Source organism: Danio aesculapii, chromosome 3, assembly GCF_903798145.1.
Source record: "Danio aesculapii chromosome 3, fDanAes4.1, whole genome shotgun sequence".
NCBI lineage: Eukaryota > Metazoa > Chordata > Actinopteri > Cypriniformes > Danionidae > Danio > Danio aesculapii.
The window spans coordinates 16,496,960-16,515,465 of record NC_079437.1 but is presented as its reverse complement, the minus strand read 5'-3'; the positions used below and the strand labels follow the sequence as shown (position 1 = coordinate 16,515,465).

The 18,506-nt window shown below is 35.9% G+C and overlaps 1 protein-coding gene across 4 annotated transcripts in view; it reads right to left on the bottom strand.

The window, feature by feature from the left end:
- znf385c (zinc finger protein 385C) overlaps positions 1-18,506 on the bottom strand; it is a 201,773-nt gene that overhangs the window by 19,637 nt on the left and 163,630 nt on the right. For all 4 annotated transcript variants that reach the window (XM_056453257.1, XM_056453258.1, XM_056453259.1 and 1 more), the window contains one exon: positions 11,034-11,268. In XM_056453257.1, coding sequence (XP_056309232.1) covers positions 11,034-11,268 — 235 coding nt within the window. The remainder of the gene's footprint in view (positions 1-11,033; positions 11,269-18,506) is intronic.

The following is an 18,506-nucleotide window of genomic DNA, read 5'->3' as shown; positions in this document are numbered from 1 at the left end:
AGTGAGAAGCGCAATGAGGTGCTTTCACAGTTTCAATGGTGAGGACACAGAACCTTTTGAAGCCCTCTACAGATTATTTTGGTTATTATTTGACTAAAAGCAACCATAATACAGTTGACAAATGGGAATAACTATTTCATAATAGTTATTACTATCTATCTATCTATCTATCTATCTATCTATCTATCTATCTATCTATCTATCTGTCTGTCTGTCTGTCTGTCTGTCTGTCTGTCTGTCTGTCTGTCTGTCTGTCTGTCTGTCTGTCTGTCTGTCTGTCTGTCTGTCTATCTATCTATCTATCATCCATCCATCCATCCATCCATCCATCCATCCATCATATACATCTATATAGAAAAGATTGTATGTTATTTTAGAGTATGGCAGAATTGCAATAACTTATATTGATCTGGCAATGTTAAGGGAATGCATAAAAAAAGTCAACACTGAATATAACGTAGAGCACTTCAGATAAAAGCTTCCACTGAAAATGTAAATAGCCAATTAGCCAGGATATGACATGCTTTCATCCTGAAAAACCATGAATAAGGTAGGTAAAAGAAATTCTGGCGCAGACTATATTAAACACAGGGCTGAAACAAGAACCAATGTTTATATTGATCGTAGTGTGTTGTTGTGTGTTTGCTTACTGACAGCATAAATCGCTATTAAAAGCACTAAAATAAGAGGTGTAAACGTGTACATATTTAAAGAAATATGGTTTATTATTTTGGTAGGACAGAAACAGATACTTCTAATTTGACATATTTTTAAAGAAATAAATGTCCATCTTAAAAGGGACAGTTAATCTAAAAAAAATGTATTCTAAATTAAATTTTGCTTGTTTTTTTTTCTTCTGATGAACATGAAATTACATTCTTCTAAGTAACCAAACAATTGAACGATTTAACTGCTGAATTCAATAGTATTTTCCCAGCAGGTACAGGATGAAGTCAGATGTAGTGGGCACGTTGCATTTTATTTGGAAATGAAAATCGGGTTGATGTCAGAACGCAATGTCTGGCCGATGTCAATGTTCAATGTCCAACCTAAAATCCAGCAAATATCAACACCTAATGATGTTACAGCTTAACGTAGTGTGGAAGTTACCACAATTACGTCTATCAGATGTTGTATTTTGGTTGCCATATCTGACAAATAAATGACAGTATTTGACCTCAATATGACGTTAGATTAGGACGTTGGCTTGATGTTGAATTTTGGTTGCTTTTCAACACAAACTAAATCAACCAAATATCAACGTTATTTAATGTCATTATTGGACGTCAAATTAATGTTGTCCTAATGCTGCATTCACACCAGATGCCGATGAAGTGCCAAGCGCGAATTATTCACATGTTAAGTCAATGCAAAGATGCGAATAGACATCCTGTGGCACATCTTGTGCGAATGAAGCGCTGCGAGTTGATCGTTTTGTGCATTTGATGCACTTACATAACACGCATATTGCGCAATTCTCATGAATCGCTCAAGTTGGAAAACCTAAACTTCACCGGACATTCACGCGTTAACCAATCATGAGCTTGCTCTTGTAGGGGAATGATTATGACGTAGTTCCTGTTATTGGTGTCCTAAGGGGAATTCCTTATGCCGACACCGGTCATCAAACTGGGCTTGGCTCAGTCTGAAGCACAGCTGAAAGCCTCCATCATCCATATATAGTTTCTGGAGGAGTTGATGAACTCACAGAGCCTGGTGCACCTCTGAATGGATGAATACACGCTGTTTTTCAGCCTTCCTAAAGCACATAACACAGCTAGTCCCTCAATGAAATTTATGTAATCCATTTAGCAACGAAGCTTGAGTCACTAGGTAGACAGAAGCCCTGCCAATGATATGAATCCGCGTCTAAAATGAAGTGAATTAGATGCGCGAATGAAGCGAATTTGACACACAAATGAAGCAAATTTGATGCGCGAATGAAGCGAGTAAACTGAAAATGTTCACACGTCTATTTATATCGAGATTTATTTGTGCATTCTGTCTCTGGTCTAAACACATCATTAGACGCAAACTAGAGATTGAATTTCAGTCACCTGACGTCATGACCTAAATCTAATCTTATATTAACGTCTTATGATGTTGTGTGCCTGCTGGGTTAGGCTAATACGGAAGTTATTGTCTACTGTCAATTGTTTCATTATCAACATACTACAAAATATCTTCTTTTGCGCAGCATATAAAAAAAAAACGACATGAGACCGAGTAAATGTTACATCATTTTCAGATAATCAATCTAGTCTGTTTTAATGTCTGTAACATCACTACGTATTTCGGCAACACTTGCAATAATGTTCATGTGCGTCTGGAGTTTATTTAAACACTCTGATCACATGACTCTCTAAATAATACAGAAAATGTATTAAATCAAACACAATAAAGTCAAATCAACAGTTTTTTAGTGAATATTAATTCAGTAGTGGAAGAAAAAAAATAGTGATCATGATAAATATTATAAACAAATGCTGTTGTTTTGATGCTTCCGATGGCATCTCTATATACACAACACATAGGAGGTGTTGGTGAATTTATGACCCATTCAAAAGCACAGCAATGACCTTTACAAACACCGCAGGAGTCCTGATGCCTCAGTTTTGCTGAGTAATTTAACACAGGGATTAAACATGTGAAAACAGGTATACGTGTGGGAGAAGCGGCCCATAAAGCTGTTCCTTCACACACTCTGTTGCGTTTTTGTGTGTGCAAAGATGTGGTGAAATCCTCCCCCTCTGGGGAATCACGTAGACTGATCCTTCAGTGCCTCATTGAGATTGAGATCATACCAATTGCCTTAAAAAAGGGGCTCCTGAGGGGGAATAGAGGAAAATGGAGCACGAAATGAAAATGAAAAGGTTGTGTGTGAGCACGTGTGTGTGGGTGGTTTGCCTTCACACCTGAAAAATGTGCGAAAGTTAATGAAATGGAGAGAATTGCCTTGGGTAACACTTGGTGACCGTCTCCCTATGGAGTGTGTGTGGGAGAGAGACTTTTAGTGGGCTCATATAACTGATGTTTAAAGACTAATGTGAGTCTGTTTTTGAAGCAAGACTGTTGGTGGATAGGGTTAAAAAATAATTAATGGTTATCAGTATACTTCCCTATTGATTGCTTACATTTAAAGGATAGTTCATCAATAAATCCAAAGGCACTTGGATTAAAAACTCAATCAATCTGTTTATCAAATTTCTCCTGTTGAACACACACATAAAAATGTTGCAAACCATTGACATTCGTCTATGTTTGTTGGTACATCCAACAACATGTGAACAGAAATGGTGAACGGATGCATGGTGCGCTGTGGGTGGAAACATACAGATTAAAGGGCACTAATATTTAATAAGATTCTGTTAGTTTTTTTTGGGGGAGGGTTTTTTTGGTTGGTAGAAGCATGTAGGTCTAACAGGGTTGTGCTTATTCTCCTAATGAGTTATGGGTGTGTTCTGAGCAGAACATGCATTAAACCAATCAGAGTCTCATCTCACATTCCCATTAAGAGTCAATTGCGTCGTGCCATGGAGCATTTGCTATTTACATGACAGACTTTGTAAGTGGAAAAACTGAATGCTTCACTAGCAAGAAAACAGTTAAACAAACCATCTGCAGCCAGAATAAAGAACAAGGCTCCTCCATTCGGCCTCTTTACTTTCTCTTTACTTTTCCTCCTTTACTTCCGTGGATGAGAAGACAGTGTTGTACTCCACTGAAGACATCTATTAGCCTACATATTTAATTTCGTTTGTTAAGTGCAAAGATTTGTTTCAAAACTATTCCTAAATTCAGTTGAAAAATATGATATAAAAAAAACTGACAAACACATTGGATATAACACTATTCTTATGCCCCATATAGTCATGCATACGTCTCTAAAACTCGACAGGTGGACAAACCTAAACTTGTTTTTATTAAAAGAAAAATAAATATGCATATAATAAATAATACTGCTAATAATAATAACATTATACAAAAGCAAATTGGCAAGATTAAACTGAAAAAGGCCGCTGAGATGAAGAAAGCATGGAGGCAGTGGTTTTAATATTTATGTAGAAAATAATTAAAAAAAAATATATTTTAATCTTAAAATTTTTCTTTATATGTAAAGATATTTGTGTATTGCTGTACATACTGTGTGTATTAAGCAATGTGTACACATTTGGACCTGAATAGGCGCACAACAAACGTGCTCTGCGCTGGACTTTAGACCAGCTTTCAGTTGATCAATGGCGCAGTCTATTTCAGTTCCTCAAAATAGCAACATGCCAACAATGCGCCTTAACACACCTCCTTTTGAGACCAGCACACCCATGAGTCCACAAAGTGGCACAAATGGATTTGCTATTTAAACAACATGACGCAAAACGTGAAAATTACAGTTGCGCTGGTCTCAAAATAGCAACAAATCGCAGCATACCCGTCTTACACCTTATCGCGCCTGGTGTAAGATACGGCCCTTAGAGATATTGCAATCTCCTTTAATCAATCCAAAATTCTGAACATAATTTTGAACAGACCAGGAAAGAAAGAAAGAAAGAAAGAAAGAAAGAAAGAAAGAAAGAAAGAAAGAGAAAAAATGAGTACACCCCTTTTGAAAATCAATATTTTGATCCAATTCTCAGTGAATATAGGCAATATATTTTGGTGCATTTAAACAATGCGGTTTTATTAAACCAGTATATTCATAAGAATAAGATTATATAATTTACATTTAAATGAGGCGTTGCAAAAAAAAAAATTTAATGTATTAATGTAATTTAATGAGTTTTCCCTCTTTATTAAAATTATATTTCATATTTTTCCATAACATTAATTTGGTGTACTGCAAAGTGATCTTAAAGAAGTTAATTATTTAGGTCCAGTTTGGTCTTTAGAACTGACGAATCTAATATACATAGTATACACAAATATTTTATTGCATAACATCGCATAGGAATACTGTACTGTATACTGTAAATGTGAAATGTGACTTTAAGCTGAATACTAGTGTCTTGAAAAATATCTATCTTAACAGAAATTGGGGGAAAAAATTTACAGGGGGGCTAATAATTCAGGAGGACTAATAATTCTGACTGCAACTGTATATATACAACATTTGAAGGTTTATTTTTGATGTTTTCTTTCCAATATACGGAAAGAAAAACTACCAAAAAGCCCAGAATATCACAATTGAGAGGTAAACAAAAATAAAATTGTCTTAAATCTTTCTATTTTTGACATTCAGCTCAATCGTAGTGAAACAGACGTGCATGTAAGGAACATGAGAGAACAGCATGTCTACATTTTCTATATTTTAAATATTCAGAGAATGTAAAACACATGCACACGATGAAAATTATGCGTGAGACCCGACAGCGAGAGCACTCAAAACGTTTCAATAGCGCTCATAAAATGAACTTGTTCTTCTAGAAATTTCCAGATCCCCCTCCCACCCCTGCATTTCCATCTCCAGCGACTCTAGCTGGTAATAACAGCTGACGTGCTAGTGGAGTTGTGATTGGTTAATGCTGCTGCGGGCTTAATGACGGAGCAATGCTAATTTCATCAGACAATCAGCTCAATTTGTGCATGTGTGTGTGTGTGTGTGTGTGTGCGTTTGCATAAGAGCATTTCAAAATCCATTGAGTGATTAGCTCTTGTGTGTGTGAGACGTGTGTTATCTGTTAAATGAGAGCGTTAGCCCATCAGAGAGCAAAATATCACATTGTGACTGACTAATGCACGTTTGTGTCTGGTTTTCTGCGGTTTGTCAGTGTGTATTGTCATGAAAGCAGTCAAAAAGTGGTATATAGCTGAAAAACCCAAAGCTACATCTATCAAAAAATGAATATATCCCAGAAGTCTTTGGATCTTTGAATTGACTTATGGTTTTATATCAGATTTAAAAGTACTTTTAATCTAAATTTCATTATGGCTTCACATTGGTTAACAACACCTAGGATAAACTTAAAACTAGGGCTGCGCAATATATCGTTTGAGCATCGATATCGCAGTGTGTGTGCATGTGATTTTCAGCTTTTTTATTTATAATAAATTAGCAACAATTTCAAAAAAATCTTTTTTCACATTGTCATTATGGGGTATTGTGTGTAGAATGTTGAGGAAATAAATGAATTTAATCCATTTTGGAATAAGGCTGTGACATAAAAAATGTATAAATAGTGAAGCACTATGAATACCTTCCGGATACATTTTATTATTTTCATATTATTGTATGAATAAATTAAACAATGATGACTGTTATTTTATGTTTTCATTGTTACATTTTTGTATGTATGTATGTATGTATGTATATATATATATATATATATATATATATATATATATATATATATAATATATATATATATATATATATATATATATATATATATATATATATATATATATATATATATAAATACCATTTCAATGTGGTGATGTCATTGGCCAATGAACACCACACTGGCCTTATAACTAACTTGACATTAAAACAGCTTTCATATTATTTCTTAATATGTGTCTCTTTTTGGAGTCTTAAATTAAAAATGTATAACAGGATATACGTTAGGAACATTGTTATTGTTTACATCCCTATATATATCTATAATTAAAATGTTTACAAATTTACACATTTATAGTTTTCATTTAATTTGGACATTTTTTTCTTATAAAGTATAAAGTTAAATAAAAAATTATAAAGTATTTCTTATGAAACATTGCAGATAATTGCAGATTGTACGTTTTTCTTGCTATTATGTCATTAATATATAGTATATTAGTACTATATATTATATTATTATATATAGTATATTAGTATTTATATTAATATAAATACACTTGTCTTTCTGCTTCCTGTATAACATAAATAATGCACCAGGGGGCAGAAGACAGATAGAAGTCTATATAAAATCAAAAATGCAGTATGCTAACACTGTAGAAGCCTTTAGCAAGCTATAACAATACAGTATGGTAGAACTATCATGCTAATGTTAAAAATACATATATAGTTTTAATTGGCAGAATCGCATTAACACGGCCCAACTTAAAAAAACAAAACAAAAAGGGGCATATAGAGTTTTAACATGCAGAATCACATTAACATCAGTCCAATTTAAAAAAAAGAGAAGAAAAAAGCATCTTGTGACCTCTGCTTTCTGTTCCAGCACTACCTCAAGAATCTTTCAATGCACAAATAACTTTTAAGCATAACTACAGCTTTAAAATGAATTTTAAATTGAGGTCACGTGAACCTAAATATCTTCTTTTAATGCTGATTAAACGTCCTGACAAAGCAAGTCCACATTTTCTGAGTGTATATTTCTGCACGTGTATAGTATGAAGAGCATTGGCATGTGCTCTAATCCAAACACAAAAGCTTCAAGACAAAAAAAAATAGCACTGGCTAATCTCCTGGTTCTCCATCTCTGTAGCTCTTTTAAACTGTCTCTCGCTCTCTCTGTTCTCTCTTATCTAATCTCTCCTTTTCTTCTCCTCTGATTGTGCGCTCCTCTCGCTGTTGTGTCGCCGTGAATGGGGCCGAATATTAAAACGGGATTTGATGAGCTCCGTGTATCTTTTTGCCCTCTGCATCCACTTTCATTTGCTTTTTTAACACACTCACGGTTTGACTGTATTGAGTCTCTCACTTCATTCGTACTCGGTTTGCTTTTCAAATCATATTCTGTAGATTCGGTGGCCGAGGAGAAGAAAAGAAGAGTTTAAGAGGGATGAAAAGGTAGAGATTATTGGAGAGGGGCTGCTTTTAAGTTGTCTGTCAGCTTGTTGTTCTGCTCTCTGTGTCACAGCACTTCCCCGGGACAAAAGCAAAGTCAAGTCCTCCAGTCAGAAATGAGAAATCCTCTCAAATCCACATGATCATAAAGAGCGTGGAGGATATTCAGTGCAGTGATGGAGCTACAAGTCAGCTAAATGAATGATTCTTTTAAAAAGAAGATTGTAATAAAAATATATATCATTTTCCGGAAGATAAAGTGTCGTTTACATAACCACTTTCCACTAAAAATGAAATCTGATCATACATTTTTATGATATCAATATTTTTGGGCCTTTGAAAATGCTAACTTTGACTCCATGCTTGGTGGAAACACATCCCCTACATTTTTTGCCTAACAATTCTTTAGTAAACTATTATGATGATCTATTTTTATTTAATGCCATATCAGCGAAAAAGGTTATTTTAATGGCACAACCATTTCATAAATAAATATACAATTAAAACATCAAAGAACTGAATACTTAAATTGGATAAGATTTTTAATATTAATAAGTGATAAAATTCAAATTTTTTCTGGTGACTCTTTGCTGAATATCTGTTTAAGTTAGGGTGCTTTCACATCTGTGGTTCGGTTCATTTAATCTGGACCAAGGGCAACAAATGATACACTGTAGCATTTTTTTTCTGCCTGTTTTGTCTCCTTTTCACACCACACTGATTGCTTTGGTCTGAACCCCAATATACATTCATGTGACAAAAATCCACATCACTCATTGGCCAGATGTTATAGAATGTATTTCCTACACTGCTTTTTGATTGGTCAGAATTAACAAGCGGGAAAATGACGATGAAAGCAAGCAAAGCAAACCAGAGACACAAAATGTCACTTTTTACTATGAAGAGACGACTGCACTGGCTGATTGTTTCCCTGGTCATAGTATACTATATAGTTTGTATACATCACTTTAGACAAACTATACAATTCGAGAATAAAGCGTGACTGCAGCTGGAAAACAATCTTTTAATGCATTGCAAACGGCTAAGGTGCATCGCAAGTGGATTCAGGAGGAAACGTGAATTTATTTAGCTAAACTGCGACATGGTCATCTTCCAGAAATATTACCAGTGATCCATCAGGTAATGTTTTTCTCTCTCTCGCTCTCTCTCTCTGTTTAAAATTGTTGGTAAAGCACTGTCAATAAATATTTTTCTTCTACATCTCATAATGGACAGCGTATCAGACTATGGCAGCTGGATTAGTCCAAAAAGGCGCAGTACTTTTTATGGATTGGTCTGTTTTAGTTCGGATTATATTCTCACCATAAACAAACTGCTTCAGGGTTCGTTTGAAAGCGTACCGAGACCACCTCTTCAAGGAGGTCTTGGTATGCTTTTTTGGTCCGCTTTTGGTGGCACTTAAGTACGATTGCTGTAACCACACCAGTTCAAATGAACCGCACCAAGAGGGAAAACTAACTCTAGTGCGATTCAACTGAACTAAATAAGGCAGGTGAGAAAACACCTTTAGTTAATTTAATAAAAAAAGCCTTCTGCAGTCATTAAAAGCAAACCATTAAACTGATTCAAAATAATGCTATCTTTAATTCTTTTTAAATTTCAAATAACTGCCTTTTATTGTTCACTTTTATTCATCAATTTGAAATAAATAAATAAATAAAAAAAAAACACCAGTGTCCTGAAAATATTAAGGAACACCTTCTGAAGTATTGTGTGACATTAAAGACTGGAGTAATGCTGAATGTTTAGGGAATAATCAACATTTAAATATATATTCAAAGACATAACTGCTCATTTATATTATAATAACATTTTACATTATGTTAAAATAAACGCTTGGTGAGAAGAAGAGATTCCATTTATATCTACAACCCCAAATCAAAAGCCCTGAGTGATTAGTGATTTCCAAATTTACTTTGACTTGTATTTCATTGCAGACAATCCAACAAACATTAGTACATCATTAAATTATATATATCTATAGTGTTTACAAGTGTCGAGTCCTGTGAAGGAGCTTCAGATGGAGACTTTTGTTTTGTGTTTACCTTATGATTAAAGTTGCTGCTCATTCGCCAGTCCCTGCCTCTGAATGAGTGAGTTTTAGCTACTTGTAGCATTCAGAAAAAAACAAAATACCTTGAAGAGCAAAGAAACGTGACACAGAGGAACATAAAAACCTACTGCCAGCTAGCGTTTCGGAAGTGTTATTGCAGAGAAACACAAACAGAGCGCAGAACTATAAATGCAGGGCAAGTGCCATGAGTCTGTCGATTACTCTACGCAGAAGTATACATCAGCCTTAATACTAATAACAATGTTTTACCATTTCCCCATAAATGTAGACAACAAAAACATTATATTTTACTATATTGTTGTATAATATTGCAATATAATAACATCATAATACTGTTTAATTTAATATATAGTGTTTCACTCATATTTTCAACTCAGGCTTATATTTATGAAAATGTGCCTTGGGATACATTTTTGAGAACCAAGAAATATGTTCTTCTGGATATATATATATATATATATATATATATATATATATATATATATATATATATATATATATATATATATATATATATATATATATATATAAATTTATGCCTGCATTTTGTGTGTAAAATAAATGCTACTAGTCTGCTTGGTAGCTCACTGTGAATGCTGCCAGACTTGGAAGGCAGAACTGAGCATACCGGGGCTTTGAGTATGGCAAATGTCTAGTTCATGAAACCAGGTAAAACGAAAGCCCAAAATACAGTGTCACGTCATGGTAGAAGCACACAATTTTCTAATGGCTTTTCTCTTCTAGTTTGCTTTTGAAAATACTCTCAGTTTAGGGAAGGGGTGTGTGGGTATCGATATCAAGCTTTCACGACAAAAAGCCAACTGATATGGATGCCTGACTTGTATGCCCACGAGACGGACGTTAATATTCGCAAAAATGTACACAGCGGCCTCTGGTGGATTTATGAGAAATGGCATGTATGAGTAAACTCGCTCCAGTAACATATTTGAGGTTCTCAAAGATGTACACAGCTCCCTCTAGTGGATTTCTGAAAACAAAATGTGCAAGAAGTCCAGGGTATATATTTCTCGGTTCTCTAAAATGTAGCCCTGAGCACATATCTCTAATGAGCCTGGGTTGCTTGCATACTTTCCAAGATTATTAGAGAAAATTACAGAAATCAAATGCATTTAATGTTGCCTGTATACATTTTAATCATGCATCAAGGCAGTTTTTGTACAGTTTGCAAATTAAAAAAAAAAGTCCACTTACTTCCCTCGACGGCGGTGTCATCCAGCAGGGCCGGTGGTGGATCTGGAGCGCTGGCCTTCACTCTCTCTCTATCGCTCTCTCTGTCTCTCTCTCTGTCCTTCTCTCGCTCGCGGTCTCGCTCTCGTTTGTGGTGCGAGTTGTCCTGTTGTCGTCTCTGCTGTTTGTTCTTCTGAGCCTCCAATGCCTTCAGCTTGCGAGCATGTTTATGGCCTTTATAATGAGCCTCCGCCTGATTCTAAAGAACGACAGGTAGAAACATAGAGAGTGAAAGATCTGCAAAACTATATGAAGCTTCACAAGACGCCACTATTCTCACTGAACTGATGTTGAGCAGATTTCTGTTTTATGTGTCAACTTCGGAATTTGCTTACAACAACAATGTATTTTTTTATGGGGGGGGGGGGGGGGGGGGGGTAATATGTTTACTTGGAACTCTTTAAAAAATATAAAAATGGAAAGTTCCCTCTATTTTGGCGATTCATTACCAACACATCTGCATTTTTTTGGGGTCCAAAAAAATGAACTTTTGTAAACATGTCACAATGTGCACATTATTGAAGATGATAACATTAGAATCTCTGTGTAAATTGCAAACGTGATGATATTGTGCATGTTTAATCTATGTTTAGTCTTTAGAGATATGTGAGCACCAAAGCAACAATAGGACTGAATGTATGTAGAAATGGCATTCACACTAAATAACATTTATTATAAATGTCAAGCTTAAATTTATTTATTTAAAATGAAATTTAAACTCCGAATAAAGTTTTAACTCTGGTAAAATTGCCATCCAAATTTGAATGCATTCCTCTCATTTGACATTTTGAAATTGATATAAAATCTATTATATTCATTGAATATGAATGCACAATTTTTTAAAGCACATTTAAATTTTTTTTAAATTAATTAAAAACATGTGTTTTATATATATAAATACAAAATAAAACAAATAAGACTTTCTCCAGAAGAAAAAATATGATTAGACATACTGTGAAAACTTCATTGCTCTGTTGAACATAATTTGGGAAACATTTAAAAAAGAAAAAAAAAAAAATCAAAGGGGGCTAATATTTCTGACTTCAATTATATATATATATATATATATATATATATATATATATATATATATATATATATATATATATATATATATATATATATATATATATATATATATATATATAATTAAAAATTATTTGTTTTATGATCTGCAAACATATATACATGCCAGATATGCAAAAGATTTTAAAAACACCCCAAATGTTATTAATGCTAAAACTAGAGGCTATACATTTTTGTTTCAGTCACAACATAATTCCCATACTTCAGTTTGTGTTATTCATAGTTTTGATGTCCAAACAATAAATATCAAGTATTAATATTGTTTGATGTTCAATTAACAAATAAAAAAATTTGAAAAATTCATTCATTCATTCATTTTCCTTTGTCCCTTATCTATCAGGGGTCGCCACAGCGCAATGAACCACGCACAATCACACACGCAAGCACGCACGCACGCACGCACGCACACACGCACACACGCACACGCGCACACACACACACACACACACACACACACACACACACACACACACACACACACACACACACACACACACACACACACACACACACAATAGACAGTCTGTGTAAGGATGATAAGAGTGAACGCCCAGCAGAGGGTCTGAATTACAATTGCAGGTGTCAGACTGAACACACTTTATAATTACACTATTGATCAAAGTAGTGTGTGAGCGAGAGATAGTGATTGGCACTGTCATGTATTTAAACATGCATGTTGGCTAGTATATTACTATTATTTCAACACGACACCCCTTACACACTTTTATTTTTTATTTTAAATATCCAAAACCACTGTACAGTATTATTTATTTTGCTGAATTATTTACTCACATTATCACAAAAGGTTTGAAGAATGTTCAAATCCAGAAAAATAAGCATCTGGCAGAGGTGGACAGTGGCATGAAAAAGCTCTGTCATTTATACGATTGTCACTCATCAGCAATTGCTTCATCCCGTTTTGTTTCAATGGCTTTCAGCATTATTCTGCTTCATACTACCATGATAATAAGACCCAGGATCGGGTTTTGAAAGAGTTTTACCAGGCAGCAAGAATGCTAAATTACTCTATATAAGATCCCACTTGGTGGCGGCACGGTGGCTCAGTGGTTAGCACTGTTGCCTCACAGCAAGAAGGTTGCTGGTTCGAGTCATGGCTGGGCCAGTTGGCATTTCTGTGTGGAGTTTATATGTTGTATGTTGGCGTGGATTTCCTCCAAGTGCTCCAGTCTTCTCCACAGTCCAAAGACATGCACTATAGGTGAATTGGATGAACTAAATTGGCCGTAGTGTATAAATGTGTGCATGAATGTTAGAGGTTATTGGTGTTTCCCAGTACTGGGTTGTGGCTGGAACATATGCAGGAACAGTTGGCAGTTCATTCGGCAACCCCTGATCCATAAGGAACCAAGCTGAAGGAAAATTATTGAGTGAATGAGATCCCACTTTGTGAGTAGTGTTGCTTTCGTCAACAAAAACAATGACTAACTATCTTCGTCAACGAATCTTTATCACGTGATGAAAATGAGGAGATGTGACAAAAATGTTGGTCACGATGACTATAACTAAATTTATAATGCAATATTGTTGATGAATAAAAACGAGACTAAATGTGGTTTACAAAACAAAAACTATGCTACAATGTCTGGGTAACACTTTATTTTGATGGTCCATTTGAGTATTAGTAGACTGTCTGCTTCATATCTGTAGATACTGCTCCTTCAACAGACATTTAACTGACTATAACAAACTTTGCAAATACATGTCAGCTTACACTAACCCTAACCCCAGCCTAACAGTCTGCTTATAATCTAATGAGAATTAGTCGGCATGTAGATGCAATGTAACTTAAATTCAACAAACAGACCATCAAAATAAAGTGTGACTAATGGCTGTTCATTTTCGTTGACTAAAACGAGATGAGATTAAATGTTATAACGTTATTTTGTTTTGTTTAGTAACATTACTATTATTTATATATATACAATAATATTTATATATTCAATAAGCTCGCACTGTGCAGATGCAGGCGACGTCACTTCCTCTAACCGCACTCATTATATATGATTTGATTTTATTTAGAATTATTTAGGGATTACTTAGAAGACGACAACAAACAGACACACGCCAAGAAAGCTCAATGGGAGAAAATGAAGCGACACTTGGAGAAACTTTTATTACAATCAGGTAGAAAAGAAAACAGACTAAAGCGAAACTTTTCGGTGACTAAAATGTCAGTTTTCATCGACTAAAACTAGTCAGGAATGATTCTGGCTAAATTAAGACTAAAACCTGACTAAACTTAAAAAGAGTATGAACGTGACATATAAAACGAATAGAAATGAAACACAAAGACTCATAAAGACTAGACTAAAACTGAAAATAAATCAGGCCGCCAAAAACAACACTTGTTGTGAGTTACCCCTTTAAGAACCAATATCCATCCATTCATTCATTTTCTTGTCGGCTTGGTCCCTTTATTAATCCAGAGTCGCCACAGCGGAATGAACCGCCAACTTATCCAGCACATGTTTTACGCAGCGGATGCCCTTCCAGCTGCAACCCATCTCTGGGAAACATCCATACACACTCATTCACACTCATACACTACCGACAATTTAGCCTACCCAATTCACCTATACCACATGAGTTTGGACTGTGGGGGAAACCAGAGCACCCGGAGGAAACCCATGCGAACACAGGGAGAACATGCAAACTCCACACAGAAACGCCAACTGACCCAGCTGAGGCTCGAACCAGTGACCTTCTTGCTGTTAGGCGACATCACAACCTACTGAGCCACTACCTCGCCCCACCAATATCCATATACAACATATTTACAACGCGGTATCCAGTTACTACAGCATGAGTGGGAAACTGTCTTTCTCTGTTATGCTGAGATGTACAGTACTAAGTTGTTGCATGCATTTTAGGGCTGAACAATATATAATTTGAGCATCGATATAGCAATGTGTGTATCTGCAAAAGTCACATCGCAAGATTAAATTATAATGATAATAAAGATATTTATTTATTAAAAAAAGATATAAAATTATTAATTTTAAATTATTTATACAATGATGACGAGGTAATTTTACGTTTGATTGTTCAATTTCTGTACTTGAATACTGTTAGACTCCCCAGAAAACTATAAAGCACTGCTTATCTATTTTTGTTTGTAATTTATTACAATTAATGCAGATGCACTGAAAAGAAAAAGTCTTGATCATTTAAATCGATCTAAATTAATGAAATCTTTCCAAAAAACAGCTATTCAAATCATCTAGTGAAATTATATTCATATCACAATATATATCGCAGCAAAACAAAATATCGCAATGTCAGCCCTAATGCATTTGTGATATAGATGTACACCTATCAACCAAAATACAAGCTCTACCCCCTCCCTACTCCCAGTATGCGAAAAAAAATATTAGTACGAACACTGGTCAGTGGTACGAAGAAGGTTGCAAACCTCAGCTTTAGCTCAAAAATAAACATGATTCCTGCAGGAATCCAATAGGATGGAATGAAGACCACAACTCCCATGATTCCACATCATCTATGCCTTTGTTTGTTTTGAATATGTGCCCTCTAGTGGTAAAAACTACATACTGTGCCTTTAAAGTCTGCTCTAACGGGAAGTTGATGAGACTTATTTCAGTATGTTGATGCACTTCGAATTGAAATGGAATATTGAGTAGGGGGCAGGGGTTTGTTTTTGCACATCATTCCCTCATAGGAAATTAATGGTAATAGGGGCGTGGTTAAGATTATTGTGGCTGAAGCCGTCAAACTGACATCATCAGAGAAGGACCGCCACTCCAAAACACAGAAGCAAATGATAAGACTTTGGTTGAAGATTACCAAAACAAACGTTTTGTTTCAGTGGATTAACTTGCACCAATTAATTCTTCACAGGAATAACAATGTGCGCTAGCAAAATAAACACTACATTTTGATTTCACACAGCCATATCACCCTGCAGCCCAAGACCGGTTACTCACGGAAGCCAAGCAGGGCTGAGCCTGGTCTGTACCTGGATGGGAGACCTTATGGGGAAAACTAGTTTGCTGTTGGAAGTGGTGTTAGTGAGGCCAGCAGGGGACGCTTAACCTATGGTCTGTGTCAGTCTTAATGCCCCAGCATAGCCAAGGGAACATTATACTGTAAGTGGATGCCGTCTTTCGAATGAGATGATAAACCGAGGTCCTGACTCTCTGTGGTCATTAAAAATCCCATGGCACTGTAACACTGTGGCACTGTTTAGGGGTGTAACCCCAGTGTCCTGGCCAAATTCCCTCTCGGCATCATCCCCAATCATCTCCATCCACTGAATTGGCTGTATATACACACCTATAGCTGGTGTGTGGTGCACACACTGGCGCCGTTGTCCTGTGGCTGCTGTTGCATCATCCAAGTGGATGCTGCACACTGGTGGTGGTGTGGAGAGATCCCCGTCACGATTGTGAATGATTTAGGTGTATGGTGTATGATAAATGCGCTATATAAATACACACATTACATTACACAAACATTAAGCTAAAAACACAAGCATTTCTAAACTCCAGCAATGTTCTAGAGCCGTAATACAGATTTCAGCTGAAATATTTGGAAATAATTCAGCATGTAATTAAACCGATCGTAAGCTGTTGACACGCTGAGCTGTGAGCCCTTATTGCACGCTTTAAAAACTGATTTGATTTTTGAAAACCACACAAGCGCTATTTAAAACCACAGAACTGTCATTTAAAACAGCGAATGGATTGGCAGTTGGTTAAAGTTTTTTTTAAGTTGCGATGCAAAGCTGACAGTCAGTTCATCAAGGGAATCGGAGGCTAATATCAGCGCAGAAATGAGTCTGTGGGCCCAGAGGGAGTAATCAACCCGCTCCAATCCTCTTAAGTGCTTAGCAGATGAGATGACCCTCATCCGGGACGGGGACAACACTGTCTGCTCTCAACAGATCAGAAGGAGGACGCTAAACACACACACGCACACATGCACAGACACAAAGCTAAGGAAAAAAATAAGAGTCCTCAGTTTCTCATTTTTTGACATCTTCTCATTTTTGAGTTTGAGTGAAATGTAATTTCTGTGTCATTCTGATGATATTTCTTTCAAATTTAATAAATATAAATACACCCATTTGGAGTATGTTTGCATAAAATGGCCAAGATTTGAAACGTAATCAGAATTAAACAAATATTACTAAATGTCCTGATCCAAAGAAGAAAATAATTGTCACGCAATTGTTCACGCAACCATCATTTTAAAAGCGAATTCCAGGCTGTGGTGGGAAGAAACCCAGAAGTATTGCCTGGAGTCACACAGGAACGTTGTGCATCTGCCTTTATATCTTATCAGCGAAGAGAAAGTGACACAAACTTATCATTTCACCACTTTCCGAGTGACCTGAAGGTCCGTTCTGAATGGAAAGTGAAAAAAAAAAAGGATATCAGACCTCATTTTTTAGCTCAGTTAAGGGAAATGGCACTAGTTAGCTAACGTTTTCTTTCCCAAACACACGCTTTAGATGCCATTTATCAAACTCAAGTTAATTAACTGATTCTTTCACTATATTAGACTTGTCACGATAATGAATTTCAGTACAGAATGTGAAAAAAACATCAATTTCCTGCTAACATTTAAGCGCTGTTGAGCGTGTTCTTAAACACTGCTAATTTGCCATAGTATTCACCAGTGCTCAACAGAAATGACTGTGATTGGCTGTGAAGGTCATTAGTTCACTACACTTCACCGATGTTTACAGAGTGCAAACACAGACGAGCGATCCGCTGATCTTCGCGGCTTTAAAATGCTCCAGTGTCCCTGTGTTTGTGTTTGTACTCTGTGAAGAGAGATGAACTGCTGACCTTCATGGCCAATCACAGTCATTTCTGTTGAGCACTGGTGAATACGATGACAAATCAGCAGTGTTTAAGAACGCGCTCATCAGCGCTTAAATGTTAGTGGGATATTGACGTTTTTAACATTTCAGTACTGGGACAACACTATTACTGACAACACAAGGGTGTGCTACAGAGGACTGCATTGTTTTATCGTTCACTGGGTTACATAGGCTGAAGAAAGGAAGTGTCCCCACGGTGTTTACCTGCTGCCATGAACAGAAGCCTAGGAGGACATTTAAGCGTATTACTCTTAAAAAGATTGCGATTTTGTTTGATGCCTAATATGCTTTAAATTGTTTAAATAAAACTTATTTAAATGATATTAGTGATATAATATAAGTGATATTTACACCACATCTGAGTTTTCAAATCGTGGCAACAGCTGGAGGTTTGTAGTCCACAGCATGTTGTTGCAATGTTTACAGTGCTGATCCTATACTTCCGGGTTTCTTCCCACCGCAGCCTCACTTTCATTTTTTAA